Raw genomic sequence first — 18,651 nt, 5'->3', positions numbered from 1 at the left:
ATGCATTGCTTCGCCTTTCCATCACCTATCCCCAAAATAGGATTCAAAATGTGTTTATTGTATTTCCTACAGTTGACAAAAACTATAAAGAGCTGTTGCAAATTGTATAAAAGCAGTCCATTTGATGTGACACCAGTGGCAGCTAGAGTGACAAAAGGAAAACAACCTATAGCATATTTCTCCCTGGTGGAGTGTAAACAGATCCAGTGGGTGAGAATTGAATTGAAATCACCTATCCAGAGTTAGATTCCTCCATTCACACCCCAGGAAATGGAGGTGAGGCAAATGTGAGGAAAAGCTCAAGGAGTGACCATTGGTCTCTTGTTTGCAAAGTGCTCGTGTGTCTGTGCACAAATGTGTACTGTACAAGTACATGCATGTTTACAGATAGATAGCAAGCTCAGGAGTGAATATTTACTGTACGGTAGCATGTCCATTTATTTCTGCGGGCTTCAAGCGCGGCTGACCTCCAACAGTCACGATGGGGGCACCATGCAGGAAGCCCCTGAGCCGTGACACAGATCCTGGGAAGAGGGGGGTGGTGGTGGTAGATATGGTGAAAAATCAATGTTTTGGCTATTCCTGAGACACCTGTCTTTAAAAGTCAGAGGAGGAGAGTGAGCGAGGAGAAAGGAGGGTTAATAGGTGAAGGGTGCAGGGAACTGAGAGTGGGCCAACAGGGAAAGAGTGGGAGGAGGAAGGAGGAGGAAAGACTAGGTGAGGGAAGAAATGGATGGATTGCACAAGAGTGGGAGGTAGAACTCTGCCTCTCTCAACTGACGCCACGTCCTTCCTACCTATTCAGGTGGATCATTATACGTGATGGGATTAAACAGAATAAATTAGCAAGATATATGTTCACCCAAACATGAGAGAGACTAGAAAGAAGCCTACCCCTTCATCACTTATTTATTCTATTCTCTGCATAAATCTGTGTCTACTGGCACTTCCAAGTAGGCTAAAAATGAAAAATGCTGGCATCTTCATCTTGGCATAAATCTACGCTTCTTGGAATTTCCAAGTAGGCTAAAAAGAAGCTGTTGGCAGAGGATGTCATTCCTAATGCTGCCCTAATGCTGCTGGCTGGAAGAAAAAGTTGGCGCATAACATCAGTGTGTCAGAAACCTCGCACTGCCCAGCCCTGCAAGTTATACAAGCCATGTTGTCATGAAACTAAAAAAGTAGAACCCAACTTACTTAGTTTGAATGATATAAAGCTTCATAAAAAATATCCTTTGCAAACTACTGAGAAAAGATATGATAAACATGAAGTACACCCACAGTGCAGAGGCCTATATTTGTGTTTCTATAGGAGTACCTTAGCAGCTGGCTTTAAGACTAGAGTAAAACACAAAAAGACCTAACCCTAAATCCAGTGTGAATACACATTTAGATGAAAGCTTCTAGTTTATAATTCTCTATACTATGCGAATCAAACACAGACTTAGAGCCCTCATGGCCATCCAATGTTCTAAAGGCATAAAAAAATGCACTTTTTTCACCTTATTCCATGAACGACTGAATGTGTGTTGTGAGTGAATAGGGGGCCTGTTTGTTAAGATAGGCCAAATCCCATATGGTGAACAGCAGCTCCTCTGGTGAGAAGAGAGGCTGTGAAAGCCATCGGCAGCCCCTCTCTTCCATCCGTGCTCCGGAGATGAAGGGATGTAGAGCCTGCCTCTTCTTGTTCCTCCTTTCTCTCGCTCCCTTTGCCTCCTCTCCTCCCTCTTTCTTGGCCAGGGGTTAAACTGCTGCACTCTAACCTCCTTGGCAGTGATTTTATTCACTCCGTTTCTCTAGCTTGCTCTCTCATCTATGAGAGAGATTTATTTCACAGTATGTAGTGGATTAGGCCCCCCTTGTATGCCCTCGGACAAAAGCATTGTTTTAGCACTAGCCTGTTCGCTGTAACGGGAGGAAGCTACCGCTACTAAGCATCCACAATACGGCCATTGTGGACACGGGGCTGGAAGGACCCTGCCTCGGAGGCCGTCTAGACTTTGAGCCTGGGCCGATTGGAGAAACAGAGGGAGAAAATCCCATCAGGCAGTGGAGTGAAAGTTAACTAAGGTAACCTGCTGTGAACCTGATGAAGATGTCAAGCCAACATATGGTAAAAAATGTCTATTGTCAGAACAAGGAGCTTTCTTCCCTCTGAGGGAGGGTATGGTGAAGGAGGAGGAGATGAGGGGTGGCTAAAGAAGACTAGGGGGGTTGCACAACCTAAAGGGAGGAATAACTGTGGTGGTCATCGTTTTACTTCTGGATCAGTAGCCTTATTCTGGCCCGGAGGAGGCCCAACCCCTACACTCACAATTAAAGGAGTAAGCAGATTAACTGGCATCTTTCAAAGGCCAGCAGAAAGAAAAACACACTCACAGACGTTTAAAACATTTCTTTCCCCTTTTGCCTGTCTCGGACTGCACACTGCAAATGGCATTACATTTCATGCTGATTTAGTGAGCAGAGGTTTTCAGAAAAGAAAAACTTCTTAAACGATGATATGGTCCTTAAGTTTACTTCCACTGATTGGTCACACTATGATGTTACAAATGAGGACTGGGCACTGACAGAAATAGTGAAAGCCAGTGAGGCTAGTCAGGAACTACCTGGATTAAATTAGAACAGATTTGTGTTTGACATTAAACTAGTATCTAGAACTTAACTGTGACAGAAAATGCTGATACAAAACACTAAAGGGTATATCATCTCTTGTAAAAGGCACTAGCAAATACGTCATTACATTGGTCTCGATAAGGTCTGGAAATAGGTCTAAATTTGCAAAGGAACGATACATTTTAATTCCAATGCTTGAAAATGTTAATAAAACAAAAAGGAAAATAACCTATAAGTTAGAACCTACTTTACCAGCCAAAAAAAATCAACTGGCAGGCTTCACATGTGAGAGATGCTGGCCTGGGGGATTTCTAAGCCATTTCTACAGCTACATCTGAAAAAAGATAAACAACAGCCTCAGCCACTGGAAGGAGAAGAAAGAAAGAGCTGCATGGAGATGATGTGACCCTATTAATGCCACATTAGTTGTTCTGTCTCCCCAAAAATTGCTTCAGTGGGATGAGCTAAGAGAGAAAGAGAGAGAGAGAGAGACAGAGAGAGAGAGGAAGGAGAGAGAAGAGGTGGAGAGAGAGAGAGAGAGAGAGAGAGAGAGAGAGAGAGAGAGAGAGAGAGAGAGAGAGAGAGAGAGAGAGAGAGAGAGAGAGAGAGAGAGAGAGAGAGAGAAGAGGGGGAGAGAGAGAGAGAGAGAGAGAGAGAAGAGGGAGAGAGAGAGAGAGAGAGAGAGAGAGAGAGAGAGAGAGAGAGAGGAAGAGAGAGAGAAGTGGAGAGAGAGAGAGGAAGAGAGAGAAGAGGTGGAGAGAGAGAGAGGAGAGAGAGAGAGAGAGAGGAAGAGAGAGAGAAGAGGTGGAGAGAGAGAGAGAGAGAGAGAGAGAGAGAGAGAGAGAAGAGGGGGAGAGAGAGAGAGAGTGAGGAGAGAGAGAGAAGAGGTGGAGAGAGAGAGAGAGAGAGAGAGAGAAAGAGAGCGAGAAGAGAGAGAGAGAGAGAGTGAGGAAGAGAGAGAGAAGAGGTGGAGAGAGAGAGAGAGAGAGAAAGAGAGCGAGAAGAGGTGGAGAGAGAGAGAGAGAGGAAGAGAGAGAGCGAGGAAGAGAGAGAGAAGAGGTGGAGAGAGAGAGAGAGAGAGAGAGAGAAGAGGGGGAGAGAGAGAGAGAGAGAGAGAGAAGAGAAGAGGGGGAGAGAGAGAGAGAGAGAGAGAGAGAGAGAGAGAGAGAGACGGAAAGGGAGAAGTGAAAGCGATACTGTCTCCAGGCTAGTTGGGATGCAACCCAATTTCACAGCTTCACGAATGAGTGGCACAGCATATGGATGCAACCTTTGTGACAGCCTCTGCGTATCACCACATATCAGCGTTGATATTCCCAGTCAGATTCCATACTGGTCCAACATTATGTCAAACACCAGCTCCGCATGACTGCATCTTCAACACAGCGCACAGACAGCATGTTTGTTGGGGGGGCTGTTAGCCTCTTAAGCTAAGAAAAACAAGCCAGTATCTCCCTAGACAGACTACTCGCCAACTCTTTCTTTACTGTGCGATGTTCAGTTGCTGCAGAATATCAAAATCAAGTGCTTACATTAAAACAGTAATGTGCTCCAAAATCTAAGATATAACCTGAAATCTGAGATATGACCCAGATATTTAGTTCCAAATCGAAAGAAAAAAAAAAAAGGTGGGTAGGCTAGGCTGCACAGTTCTGATTGCAACAGCACAGGTTAATTGTGATGATTCCATCTCTGGTTGTTGGCTGATTTGCTTAACCAACATTTCTTCACATAATAACATACTTCTCTCCATATGGTCCAACCATCTGCCTTGGTCAAAAAACATCTATATAAGCACAGTAAATGAATAACTCTATTATTAAACTAATGTGCATAAAAAGACATTAATATGTACCAAGAGTGTAACATACTTCACGAGGTAAGTTAGCTTTAACTTCACTGCCAACCATGTTGACTGTTATTATGACCGTAAAAGAAGCTTTACAGCCAAGTAGGAGTCTTTTTTTTTTTTTAGGTGTGGTCTCATGTGACAGAAACAGCAGCAGATAAGTATGACAAAATTTGGTTTATGAATTTACAAACTTATAAAGTTTAAGAACTCTGGTGATCAGGTTATTGTCACTCAATTACACGTGCTTAGGGGAGAGTTCCTTTTCTAGTCTTTAAGGTGGTGGTTGCAGCATCAGAGAAAACACTGTGTTTAGCACAGCAGCTTCTTGAGGTGTGGAGAGGATCGATCTCAGTTAATGTCATATGGCACAGCACCCAGAGGCAGCTGTGTGGTGCTGATGACAGTGTAAAGCCTTGCCTTTGGCGGCTACATGCTTGGTGCTGCCGAGCTGCGATTTGAAGTTCACATGCAAAGGCTGACAGACAGACAGCTCTCAGTCAGCCAATCTTTCCACAGGGATGACAATACATCTGTTATCAAGCGCACAATAGAACAATAGTGCCTAATCCTTAACACATTCACAGGGGTCTCAATGCTCTGCAGGACTGATGGGCGAAATACTGATAGAAAAACGCATACAGAGAATCATAATTTCTAAGATTATCCGAGATGGCCATTTGGAGAAAAAGGGCCCCTGCAGTCCAGAAAACTGAATCCGTTATGTAATACATTATCATTCCTTTGCATTTCTACAGTATGATCTCCAGTTAAAGGAAGTCAGGGCTCCTATCAGACAAACTGACAAAATGTATAATAATGTATCTAGGTTTACATAAGCTAATTGGTTCATTTCACTTTGTGTGATCAGCATGCTTTCTGGGAATCTCATGGGAATCTGAAAAGTGATTCAGCAGACAGGACTAAGACATGTCAATAAAAACTACACTCACTTTCCCACACAAACCCGTGTTTGATGTGGGTCATTAAACACACATTCTACCCGCATTGGACCCATTAATATCAGCCTGTTGCCACAGCTTTAATCCGTGTCATCAACATTCACACAGGACCCAGAACTGGAGTTCCAGAGATCACTGGTTACAATAGACCTGGTGTGGATCAACGACATTTCCTGGATAATTGCCTCACAGCCTCATATCGGGCGCCACCGGATGTTCCGCCGGAAGTCCCTCTCTTTCCGCTCTCTGTCTGTTGCCGTTCTCAAACTCAATTCAGGAAAAACTAACTTCGAGCTAGCAAGCTACACAGTGAAAATGGCATGTTTTTAAGAAAAGTTGGATCGTGCAAGAAGGCAGGCCTGCTTGTTTTTTTCAGGGAATGATTGTAAAGGATTTACAAAGAATATGTTTACGGCATTTACTATCTAACTGGGAAGTTTTGGACCGATTGGCGGGATTGCTGTCCACACGGCAATACACTGGTAAGAGCAAATTACGTTTAACCATATATCCAGCTAATGTAAATAGTTCACGTTCCTGTATTGTGTGAACAGTTATCTCACTTCCCCATTCTATATGCAAATAAACACGTACATCATTTCTGTTTGCATATAGGCTGGTTTTGTGTGTGTGTGTGTGTGTGTGTCAGTCAGTTGTTACGGTCTGTCTGTGTGCTGACATAAGGATATGTGCTGACATAAGGATGTCTACTGACGGGCGGCGGGACCTGTGGAGGAAAGAAAGACGTTTTTAAAAGTCTCAGTGTGTTCAGCTTCTAACTGAATCTCTGTGGTTTGAAGTTTAGCATTTTAGATCTGCTTTATTTGATGTTACATATTCGCCTAAAGGGGTCGTGTTACGTTACTGCTGATGAAGACAACATTTCCTGATTTTGCAGCTTCATAATAAAAGCATTTCAATAACAAAATAACGGGGGACTTTTATTGTAAAGAATTTTTAGGATGAAACTGCTACACAGCTGCTGCTTTGACCACTCACAGCTATAAGAATGTGAACACATGTGGCCCAGAAAACCACCTCCGAATGTGGTTTTAGTGATTGGATCTCAATGCGTCCTCAATGCATCCAGAGTGTTTTTACCTGTACTTAGAGCTGTCCACTTGTGATCCGATCACTCAGATCGGATTTTACTACCAGGTGAAAATATGGTATAAAATTCCACACCAAAGTCTGGGGTCTAAGGAGAAAGGGGGTCATATGCTGTGCAGATTTGTTAAGCCCTAAATTTGTGATTTTAGGAAATATAAATAAAACTGACTTAATTTGAAAGCCGAGCAGCATACCAGTTCAACTCTGGACAGAAGCAGATCCCGAGGCCCCGTTGGACAACGCATGTTAGCCTATTTACTCTGACCATAAGCTTAGACCATAACCAGTTCCAATGGAGTGAAACAATCAGAAATGATTCCACATTCAAGAAATACACTCAACAATAGCAGTCAATGTGCACATTTGAAAGATACTAGATGAAATATTGATTGTGAGGAAAGCATAAATGTGTGTGTGTGTGCGTGCGTGCGTCTACATGAAAACAAAGACCTTGTAGACGAATTACATGATTCGCAATGATAAATGGTCTCAGACATTCACAGAGACATCAAGATTGACCTATATTTTCTGTCTTGAAATATAGGCCAGAACCCAAACTAAGGGCCAGTAGGGCTACTACATGGATGTAAACGCCATTATCTTTACAGTAATTGTGTGGTGTTAGGCAACATAGAAGCAGTCTTGGACAGAGAGACATAGCCTCAGGGCATAGCTGTTGACATGTAAATAGTGGGGATAGAAGCTGAAATGACAGCACAGACAGTAGGCTTGTACAACTAGTTCTGCTTGACTTGGGTTTGGCCTTGGCCACAAAAATTAAGGTCTAAAGGACAACAGTCTAGATGTCAGGATACCAGTACTCGTATCATGTCAATAAGTAGGTTGATTTCCTTAATTGCCAGGGAAAATACATTTGTCTTTTACATCATTTACCTTTTAGATCATTTTACATCAGTCTACGTGGCAGCAGCCCTGTGAGACCACAAACAACCTGAGACTACATCCTTTGTTACAATCTCTGCCTTTATCTGCTTTTGCCGTTCGTCTAAAGTGGGTTTTAAAGAAGGCTGGATATCCTTAAGTCTCTCCTGCAAAATAAATACTCATCATTTTACATTAAATGTTATTTGCTAAATATACAATACAGATAAGTTATACTTATGACAGTCAGAATCCTTTATAAGAAAAGCTTGATGAGCCTCTTCTCACTGCACACGACCAGAGATGTGGGCAGGTTGGTGTAGTCATGAGAAGTGAGTCATCCCCAAATCCTGTTTTAATCCTGTCATAAAATCTGCTCAATATGACACTCACAAAAATCTACATATTTCTGAGCACAGCTTTTTTTTTGGGGAATCCAATTTGGCAGACTGGGGACAGATTAACATCACTAAAGCTACATTACAGCAGGAGCTGCACTAATCCTGTTCATTTGTGGGCTAAACTAGGCCACATTGGTATTACATCAATAAGAACCAGCCAATCATTGTTCTTTGACTCACAATATTTAGTGTGTGTGTGTGTGTGTGTGTGTGTGTGTGTGTGTGTGTGTGTGTGTGTGTGTGTGTGTGTGTGTGTTTGGTTGTACATGCTTGTGCCATCTGCTGTGCTGAACATGTACTCCTGGCCATCTATTGTCATCCTTTGACATGATACATGTGAATAAGAGCTTAGCTTCAAGATTGGTTTTTGGAAGCTAAATTCTGCCGGACAGTATCCTAGCCTTTGCTTTGTATGCTTTTTATTTTTAAAAACACATAAAATTCCCACAGCTCCCTGGAGCATAAGTTACGAGTGGTCACAAGGGAATAAATGAATCTGCCTTCACACAAAGATGCATAGCACACAGACACAGACACACACAAACAAACAAAACACAAGCCACCAACGACAATGCTGTGAGGCTGCAAGTGTGGGGTGACGTGATGAAACTCTTCTGCATTAATCAAAATCATCTCATTTTAAATCATTGATCGGGTCCCTACTTTTCCCCACTTTTTCGCTGTGGAAAGGGGAAGTCTAAAAATAGCCTATGAGCGTTAGTGTGCCTAGAAGTCTTTCTATGTTCTCCCAGTCTGGCAGCATTAGTGAATTCAGATGAGCCTCCTGCAGCTCTCACAGCCTCTGTGTCTCTTTCTCATGCACACTTACACACACACACCCGTGCAGCCATGCACATGCATATACAGCCATAAATGCACAACACACACTATTCACTTAAACATGTGCCTACTATCGCACACAAAACAGTTTGCCCCTGGAGTTTCAGTACTGTGTCAGTGAATGGGAAAGCTCAGCCAGCAACCCCATCAGTATATCACCTCTCAGTTTATAGACTACTGCCATCGGCATATCCACCACCCGCTTCATCATCTCTTCCGCATCTCCCTCCCTTCCTCCCTGCCCCACCCCATCTCATTTTGCCCCAGTTCTTCATGCTCTGGCCAATAATGCTCTTTGTGCTCTGAAGAAACAACAACAAAGTCCACTCACAGCTGTCCTGCTGGTGGTGGATGCATGCGTGTGTGTGTAACCAAAACTTGAATGTAGCGAGGTCACACGGTACCACCTGAAAACTCCTAGTGAGTTGTTCCCTCTCTCCATCCCTGTAGGGCCCGTCTGTCCCTGTCATAACGAGTGATAATCAGAAAGGATTGCGCCTTGATTGTGAAAACAACGTGTGACCACAGAGAAAAAGTTCCATATGTTCAATAAGTGAGAAGAAGGACAGGTAGAGACAGGACATACAAAGTGTGCGTAAAATGTTTACGTCTGAAAAGGGCAGTTGTTCCTGGCCAGAATGAATGAACAGACAATAACAGTGAGTCCACACAAACATACCCTGCTGTCAGACCAGATCAGATTAACAAGTGCACATTTATTGCATTACGTTTTGCAGGCAATCTTGAATTTTCCTACATTTAAATCATAAAAATGCATTGTAATATTTGTAGGTTATCATTATTGCCAACAATATATAAACCTAAAATATAGAGATTGCAAAGAAATGTCATTGGTGGCCTTACCTAGGTAACAACTCACATGGCGTGTGTCTGCACTGGCCAAAAGCTAACTCAAACAATGCTGAGTTATATATTTTTAGTCTGAGCTTCACCATATAATCTGAAACAGAACAAGCTGGGGCGAAATGTGAGGACAGCACTTGCTTCCATCTCTTTTAAATAAGAAAAGAGCTGGAACTAAACCCAGTAAGCAGCAGGCCACCACACAGTTACTGAATGGATGAGTGACTGCGAGCAGGGAGCTACAAATGACTCCAGACACGAACAAAAGAACAAGGCTGTAGAGCACTGAGAGAAGCAGTAACACTAGCTGGCCAACTCTATCATCTGGATAGCCAAAATGGATATACAAATACAAGTCTTATGTCATAACTTACTGTGTAGTACACAGGATAATCTGGGATGAAAAACATTGCATTTGAGGGAGAAACTATCTTGGAAACTAAATTCACATTGCTAATCAAATCAAACAACAGCCTAGTCTTGATTTGTGAACATGTACCTATTCCAAAAATGTCAACCAAATTTCAAATGTATTGTCAATGACGCAGACCCAGGTTTTCGTTCTCAATGGCACACTTTCCTTTTCTTTCAGTAATGTAATAGCACCTACACATATTTATGTCGCTTTTTCCAGTTAATCACATTAAATTACAGTCATTTCAATTTCTAGCCTGAGCTGGTCTGATGCAATTGAAACATCTTTTTAATGTGTTTCTGATCTTCAGTCAGGTAATGCAGTTTTACTTATGGGCATGTATTGACAACAATAGCGGCCAATTTGGACACAAGTGCCCATCAAATGTCTAAAGTCTCAGTAAGTCACGTCATTAAGAGTGTTCACAAAAGAAAAGGGCATCAGACAACACTCCAAATAGCCACAAACGGCCACCCTGAACGCAGACTAAAAAAGAGGTTAGGCTGCTAAAAGTTGGACTGTGGGTCAGATCTGATCCTATAGACACTCAGAGGACATAGAGTGGGAGGGGATTTCTCAAAGTTCACTCACAGTGCAGTCATTACCATACCATAGCAGGGAAGTTAAGAGACTAAGAAGCTAAGGCTTAAGAGAATCGGATTCTGTGTAAAAGAGCCAATTTAGCAAAGTCATATGGGTGAGACAAAACGGAAAGGCAGAAGCATTGTGACATAAACAAAGTGTGAGACCCCGGGATCCTCTCAGGAGTGTGAGTGTAGGAGTGTGGCCTCTCTAATGACCAATCAACACCCTCCTTGCTGCCATGGCATCTGTTAGTACTCCAATGGCCTCCTGTCTAAGTGTGAGCCCACCGTGAACTCAACACGCTGCTGGAATCCAATCAGACCGCAGAACCGACAAAGCTTAGGGTCAAGGAGCAATTCTGACATTTTGCAGAATGTCAACGTTCAACCTTTTCTAAAAGTTCTACTACACAGGAGTTTTGCTCTACGAATATGAATGGTGAAAATGGGAAGGGGTGAAAGCCAAAGGAAAAAAAAAAAAGTAACATCGTAGTGCTGCTTTAAGAGGCTACAGCAGAGAAGGAAACAGAATGATAACTAACTAGCGAACAGGTGACATTGTGAGACCTCCGGGTCCCAACGAAAAATGTTCTTAGGATACAGAACAAAAGTATCTTTTCATAGTTGGACAAAGTGAAGCTATAAGCCCATATGTATCAAAGAGCATAATGTGTCTAATCTATCCTATTGCTTTCTGGTTCTCATACCTATGCAAGTGCACTTATATTTTAACATTTAAACATCCTGCTGTGTATTTTAATACTAGTGAAAAGCTATCTTGAGATCTTGAAGCAGACACAAACTTGTCACTTACCTCAGACATAAAAAAAAGACATATCCTCAATGATAAAAAACTGACCGGTGCAAACTTGAGATGGAACCAAGTTAACAGTGCTTTCACCCATCTTCTAAGGCTAGAGGGTGTCATATGTTGTACAGACTGTAAAGAATGTCCGTCTATCGTAAGGCATTAAAAAACATTCACAATCAGACAATTTAGAGCTTCCAATTTATTTGACCTACATGTCTAAACTGAGGGAAGAACGCAGAAAAAGATAACTTAAGTGTACACAAAAAGATGCAAAGCAACCCACACAGAACAACCAGGGCCAGGTTTTTAACCCAAGATCGTAGTCAGTGCTAATCAAACTGCACTAATTGAGTTTTTGTTTTGTAAAACAGTAAACCGTTCCCCTAATTGCAGCATGAATGTTGCAGTAAAATTGATACGTTGATCTATTAAGTTTATTGCTTTGTTACTGGGAACAATCTGGCTGGAAGGATTGGGTGAGGACAGGTAGCATCTGTCCCCACCTACTGCCTTGGCAGCATTAGCGTCATCTGCTAGCTTTGGCAGCATCTTGGAAGCACATCAATATGGCTTTATGTAGCCAGGGCCACTAGTAGCTAGCATGCCAGTCACGCTCTCAGGCAACGCTTGCTCACAGCCTGAGCATCCACAGAGCACTGAGCCAATAGAGCTAAGCGGAACTGAGCATGTGCTGAACAGGGAGGCCAGGTCTCCATGGACCTGCATGAGGAAAAAGAGCCAGTGTCTGTCATCTATCCACACATCCATGGTTAGAAGAGTGGGGCCAAGTCCAAATATGAACACTGCCACCGTTGTAGCTGTGAGCACTATTTTCTTGTTTTTCCTCCCCCATCAACACTTCTGTTGAGGAATGTTGATGCTCTCATGAAATCTCTGTATTGCTGTATTATAATCAAATCTGTAAGGAGATGGACTTTTCGGTTTATACCTGCACCACTGATGTTATGTTGTTACCACAAGTGTTTGCCAAAAGACGGTAAAAAAATTAAACCTACCCATGGGAGTAATAATTGGGATGTTGTCCAACATCACAGAACTTCAGGAATCTTATGAGACATTGCTAACAGCAGTGTACTTGCTAGTCAAATCTGTATAGGGTGAGCATTTCAGTTTAGCGTTTATTTTAGTAGAATCGATTTTAGATTGGACCATTGTCAGGTTTTTATTACTGGAAATGCTGAGTGACAAAATGTGATGAATTGGCAACTTTACCTTTGAACTATCTTAAACAATGCTTAGTTATGAGAGACGCACATTTTAAGCAACTTCAGTAAAAGGTGCTCTGTAGAGTTTTCCTGTAAACAACTTTACATTCAGTGTTACTCACCAAAACTAGTTGTGTGTATCCTTGAGGTATAACAAATGTGTCAAGTGCAATTCTTATTTATTTATAGTATTTTAAATCCAGCATTGTTAACATCCAGGTGTACTAGCTTCAGTCTTCTTCCTCGCTGCCTTTGCTGGCATATTGCAGCATATCTTGTCATGTTAGCGCCACCTGGTGATCAGTGCAATAGTACGGCATCATTCGTAGAACTGTGTATCACGTGTGCAAGTAACAAATAAAACTAAATATTATACTAAACCAATAGAAACTCATAGAAAAACGCCATAGCGCTAGTAGAAGCTCAAACTTTAATCAATCGTCCTCCATAATAATGATCAATAATTTATTTCAACACTGCACGTTTACAAGTAAATCCTAGTATTTTAAATTTGCGATTAATCGTGATCGATCACAGCCCATGACTGTAATAAACTTGATTCAATTTCTTTATTGATTGACAGCCCTAATAATTATTAATAAAAATTGATTACTTAATATAGTATATATAATACTTAATTAAAGGCTTATAAAACACAAAAGTGTATGCTATTGGCACGACATTGGCTTTTGTTGCAGCACAACCTTTCTAAATATTTGAAGTTAAAGATCAATTTAAAAAAGCGTCACAATGTTACTCAAAACTGCCACTCCCGCTCTGTTGCTCATTATTCAGCAAACAGCCACACAATATGCAAACAATCAAACATAATAATTCTGCACATCTTGTGTATTGTTCTGGAGGACACAAATAACACTATTTGCAGAGCACTTAAACAAGGCCTAAACCATTCTTTAGACAACAAAATAAAAAGCCTGTACTTTACAAATGCCTATATACAATAGAAATATGCATATCTACATGGTCAGGGATTGGATGTGTGCTGCTTAGTGTAACTCAACTTGCAAAATAGATTTGCATAAGGTTAAAAGAGGAAGTAGCAGCCACAGTGAACTGGCAGTAGTGTTTCTCCCACTGGCCCCGCCCGGGACTTTACATTGTGGTGACGTCGATTGAGGGAAGTTTTTCAAATATAAAAACTCCATGGAATAAAAAGTCAGAATAGAGTCATTACCAACCTTGTTTGCCGTTTGAGGTGTCCTGGCAACAGTTTTACAGACGTCTCTTTTATAATGCTGGCCTATGGGGAAAATCCTTTCCGGGTCGCAGGGGGATTTTTCATTGCAATACCGCGAGTGGCCACTGGACAAAATCAGTGGAAAGGCGGAGCGCCGTTCCTGGGCGGCAAGGCTGTATGCAAGGTCAGCATAGCTCCAGCCACCGAAACCACCCCCACAGATGGAACTGGTTTCCCGTGCCAATTTTGCTCCTTGCCAGTTGATCTCGTTTTGAGTTAAAATCTTACAGTGATTCATTACTTATTGCTTGAATATTAACATCAGTATTAATAATTGAGTACTCAGGTGTGGGCTTAAGAGCATGTCATATAGAGAAATATTAAGTTGTGAATTAGGCTTTGCACAGTTCAAATGTCAAAATGTTGTAATGTAACTTTATAATGAGTCAACAATCAATCTATTCTGAGACTATCAGTTTAAAAGGGTCATGTGAAACATCTTACTAAAAAAAACTTATTGCAGGCATCTCTGCAAACATGTGGGTGTTATCTGTACACATATCGCTGACTACAGAAGGTGTGAAACCCACTTAACACAGGAAGTTGAGGGTAGATGTACTGACCACCTATAAAGGGCTAAGCTATATGTCTATTAACAAAGGGGACTACGCTCCACACTACAATGGTATGTCATGCCGTTGCACATAGATGTAGTTTCAGACCTGCAGGACCAGAATGTGGTAAGAGTGGGGAAAGTGCTGCGGCTCACTCAAAGAGGACACCCTTTCAGACACTTTTAAGCATGGTATTACAAATTCCATCGCTGGTAGAGGGAGTATATAACTAAAATGCAGCCAAACTCAATCTAAAATTAAACTTGTATTCCCTGAACTGTAAGGAGGAGATATGAGAAATATGAGCAAGCTGAAACCTTTACACCACTTTTCCAAATGCTCAAATGTTCTTCGCCATGTTGCTATGACAATTTAGTTATAGTCTATCATGGTTGCACTATTGTTTGTTTGCCTCTGTGAGTTAGTGGGAAGATAAAGTGTGAATGTGAAGTGGTGCTTTTTGGCAAAGTACCTAATGTTTGGCTGTAGGAGAAACTGCTCTAGTTTGTGGTGACTGTGGAGGTTTCATAGCTGGCTAAAGCTGTTATGACTCATAGCACTAACCCTTTCAGCTCATGATAAAAGTAAGAAAGAGAACTGAGACAAATGCATGACAGGTCAAATTCGACGGCTTAATGCAGGTGTACATATGTAATATTCACACACAATCGCCTAATTCAGGCCTAGCACAATGATGGCACAGTTTTAGCACTCAATAAGTATTTCATTTAATACAGATAGCAGATAAAGCCAAGTTAAAGACAGGGACATTGATCAGATTCAGAGAGAAGTGATTCATTCCTCAAATGGTTTATCTGAAACTACTTTTTTTTTATAAATCCACCACTACCCTAAGCCTCTGCTGGCAGACAGTATACATCTGCATCATAACAACATCCTCAACAGGGACATTCTTATATCCAATCAGGAATTAGCACAGAAAGACAGAGAGAGCACTTCAGTCAAATGACGCAGAACGCGTACGTTCAATTTGACCTGAGTGGTGTTCAAACATTGCTCTGTAGCTGTGCACCAGGGAGCAGGAGCCCGGATATGAGTCTGACCCTGGATCATACCTGGGGGAAGTCAGTTATTACAGTGCAGGCCGGTGGTTTATGAGTTTGGTTCAAAATCCAATATCAGATCTACATCCAAGGACAAGTTTCAGTCAACTCTGGTCAGCTCAGCAGCTGCACAACCGAATCGTCCACATAACACCTCTTTAACGTCAAAAGTGAGCGGGCAAAATAAGACAGCTGGTGTAATGTGCAGCGAAAATGTTTTTACATGATATTTGACTTATGGGTGACACTGGATATTGATGTGAAATATAGGTTACTTTATTTCCCATATTCATAAAGGTAGAATATAGTGTTGTTCTTCATTGGCCACAGTCATTTCCTGGACTAGTCTGAACACTTTTTTGTCCTGGCCACCACTGCTGGAATGTTTGACCACTGCAAACAGCAGAACAGTTAATGCAGCTTGCTGACCCAAGCATGATCTTTGTGGGGTCACGGTTACAAGAGAAATGCCTGCACTGGTTAACTTATGGTCAGGCTTAATAAAAGAATAGTGCAGACTGGAAAATAATTCAAATAAATGAAGAAAGAACACTAATAAAAGATCTAAAAGCAGCTGACATCTGACAATTTTACAGCTAAACTCAGTGTTGACCTGTTCTAGTCCTTAGGATTTTGACAGAGTACACTCTGGAGCACACAATATAACACCACAGACATAATGATAGCTCTAATTGTGCAAGACTGGACTCAGTCATGTTGTGTAGTTCTGTAACGTTCGCTGTCTGACTTTTAAGCAAAAACACTGCTGCCAACGTTACATGACATCTTGGCTGTACAGCCGTACAATTACTGTAGTTAGTCATTTTAACAAAACACATGGCTTACAAAAAGATACAACTGGCAAACACACACAAACATCTTTATTAAGATGGATGTTAAGGCCACAACTAACAACTATTTTCATTAAATGTATTATGAATCAATTAATTAATTGTTTGGTAAGAAATTTGAGAAAAATGTCCATCAAAATTTCCCAGAACACAAGTTGAGATCTTCACATGCCCAAAGATATTAAATTAACAGAGATATAAAAGCGAGGAAATTCACACTTTTGAGAAGCTGGAAACCAAGAATGTTTGGCGTTGTTGTTTGATAAATGACTTACTGTTAATAAATGACCGTAAACTTTTCTGACGATTAAACATGAATATGCTCTATAGGGCTGCCACTAACAAGTATTTTCATTATAGATTAATCTGCCAGTTACTTTCTCTATTAATAAATTAATCTTTTGGTCTATAGAAAATGTAAAAATGCCCATCACACTTCATAGAGCCCAAGGCGATGTCTTCAAATATCTTGTTTTGTCTAAACAACAGTCCAAAACCTAAAGATATTTAATTTACATTGAAACAATGATGGAATCAGGTTATTTTGGGAATGTTTGGTTCTTGATGTAAAGCACTTTGGATACCTGCTGGTTGCTGTAAAAGTGCAATATAAATAAATGTGAATTGATCGATTGATGTTTGGCTTATAAAATGACTTTGATGATAGTGGAAATAATCAATGAATCAACCAATTGTTTCAACTCAACCTCTATTAATTATGCATGTTATTTAAATGTTCAGAAACGTTTTCTTTTTACTTGTCTACACCAAGCAACTGACAGACACATTATTAATGGTAATAATGACATCACCTACCCTCATTTTCAGATGTTGGACATGCCACCTGTACAACCAGATCAAAAGTTCTTTCTGGATTCTCCCTGTAAAGAACAAAACACTGTTTACTCAGGGGAGATAAGGGGCCGCTATTAGGCTATTACACACAATCATTGGCAACAAGTGTGTATTCAGCATTAACACACACATAGCAACTGTGTTGAATTCCATTACATGTACATAAGTATAATATCAATATAGTCGACCTGCCCTACTTTACGTCAGTCACACTGTCAATAGCGGTCAATAGCCGACAATGTCAATAACAGCAATAACGATATATAACATATCGGGACAAACTTGGGTCACAGGACCCGGGTCGCTCTGTCTACATCGTGTCCACATAAACCTATTTAACGCTGTCTGCTTGGCTAGCGGAGCTGCTAATTGGTGGTCAGCTAGCAGACAGAGCAACAGACTGACCCACATGCTGTTGAGCCAGCTGGCCTGGCGGTTAAATCTAATGCTGGAGATGGCTCAAATTACAGCCAAACATTCCTTAGTATTTCACATTCAGCTCCGAGTTAACGTTACGTGCCACACATTAGCCGTTAGCTCGGCAGCTCTATATCAAGAAGGGACATAGAGGGGGGGGGGAAGAGATACACTAAACTCAGGTTCTTACTTTATTCTGCAGTCCATGGTTTAGCTACCACATCGCGACAACTCCGTGCTGTCGGCGGCTCTGCTCTGGCTATGCTTGGCTGTCCGAGAATATGTCCACCTCGTCCTTCCTCAGTCTAAACCGTCACTTCTTCCTTATCTGATACCGGTCGAAAGCTGCCGCAACCGCATGCTTGGAGGTGGGATAGTGTAGTAGTTTGTGCCGTCCTTCTGCCGTTTAATGTAGCCTGAATCCCCAGTTCAGCACCACGGCGTTTATTTCCCACAACAAACACCACTCCAGGAAGTGCTGTCAAAGATTTGGTGACGTCAGCGCGTCAGATGAGCACCTTGCTACTGCTTCTGCCTGCAAGCATCTCTCTTCCACTTAAAATGAGTAACACGGCAGACCTGAGCCCTGTGATTCATGCTTCTGATAAAAACGTGTTTCCCAGTGAGACTGCTTTATTAGTTCAGTAATTGTGGCAGCCGTAGCTTCCAGCAGTGGCTCCCAAAGTGGGATCCTGGGGACCGTCAGGGTCCTTGAGAGGGCTTCCAAAATAAAAGGTAGTTGAGACTAGCCTAATAGATTTTTTGGCCACTTGAGGGCTGACGAACAACCTACAGACATATTATAACACTACATATGATCTTATTAAAGTTGTTATGGTGAACACTACCTGACAAATGTAAGCTCAATATTCACTCTCCTTTCAGTCCCGTGTTGATCTCCACCAACTCATAAGGGAAATATCTGGCTAAATGCTCCACAATGTTCACCAGCTAGCTGCTAACTTTGTCTGTCTGCTGTTTACTGCTGGGCAGGTTTTAACAGTTTTAGGCCAAAATAATGTTTCAGGCCTTTAAAACCATGAGCTCAACTGACACTGAGCTGAATGAAATAAAAATGATCCTTAGACTTGG

General features: G+C 41.6%; 1 protein-coding gene across 6 annotated transcripts in view; it reads right to left on the bottom strand.

Moving 5' to 3' along the window:
• dennd1b (DENN/MADD domain containing 1B) overlaps positions 1-18,053 on the bottom strand; it is a 106,377-nt gene extending 88,324 nt beyond the window's left edge. For 4 of the 6 annotated variants that reach the window (XM_078258646.1, XM_078258648.1, XM_078258650.1 and 1 more), the window contains exons 1-2: positions 17,750-18,053; positions 17,104-17,168 (exon numbers count right to left, since the gene is read on the bottom strand). In XM_078258646.1, coding sequence (XP_078114772.1) covers positions 17,104-17,168; positions 17,750-17,766 — 82 coding nt within the window. In that variant the 5' untranslated portion in view covers positions 17,767-18,053. The remainder of the gene's footprint in view (positions 1-17,103; positions 17,169-17,749) is intronic. The other 2 variants (XM_078258644.1, XM_078258645.1) reach the window with 1 other exon arrangement.
• Positions 18,054-18,651: the final 598 nt, after the last annotated feature.

This window comes from Sander vitreus, chromosome 9, assembly GCF_031162955.1.
Source record: "Sander vitreus isolate 19-12246 chromosome 9, sanVit1, whole genome shotgun sequence".
NCBI lineage: Eukaryota > Metazoa > Chordata > Actinopteri > Perciformes > Percidae > Sander > Sander vitreus.
This window is presented reverse-complemented; position numbering and strand designations above follow the sequence as displayed.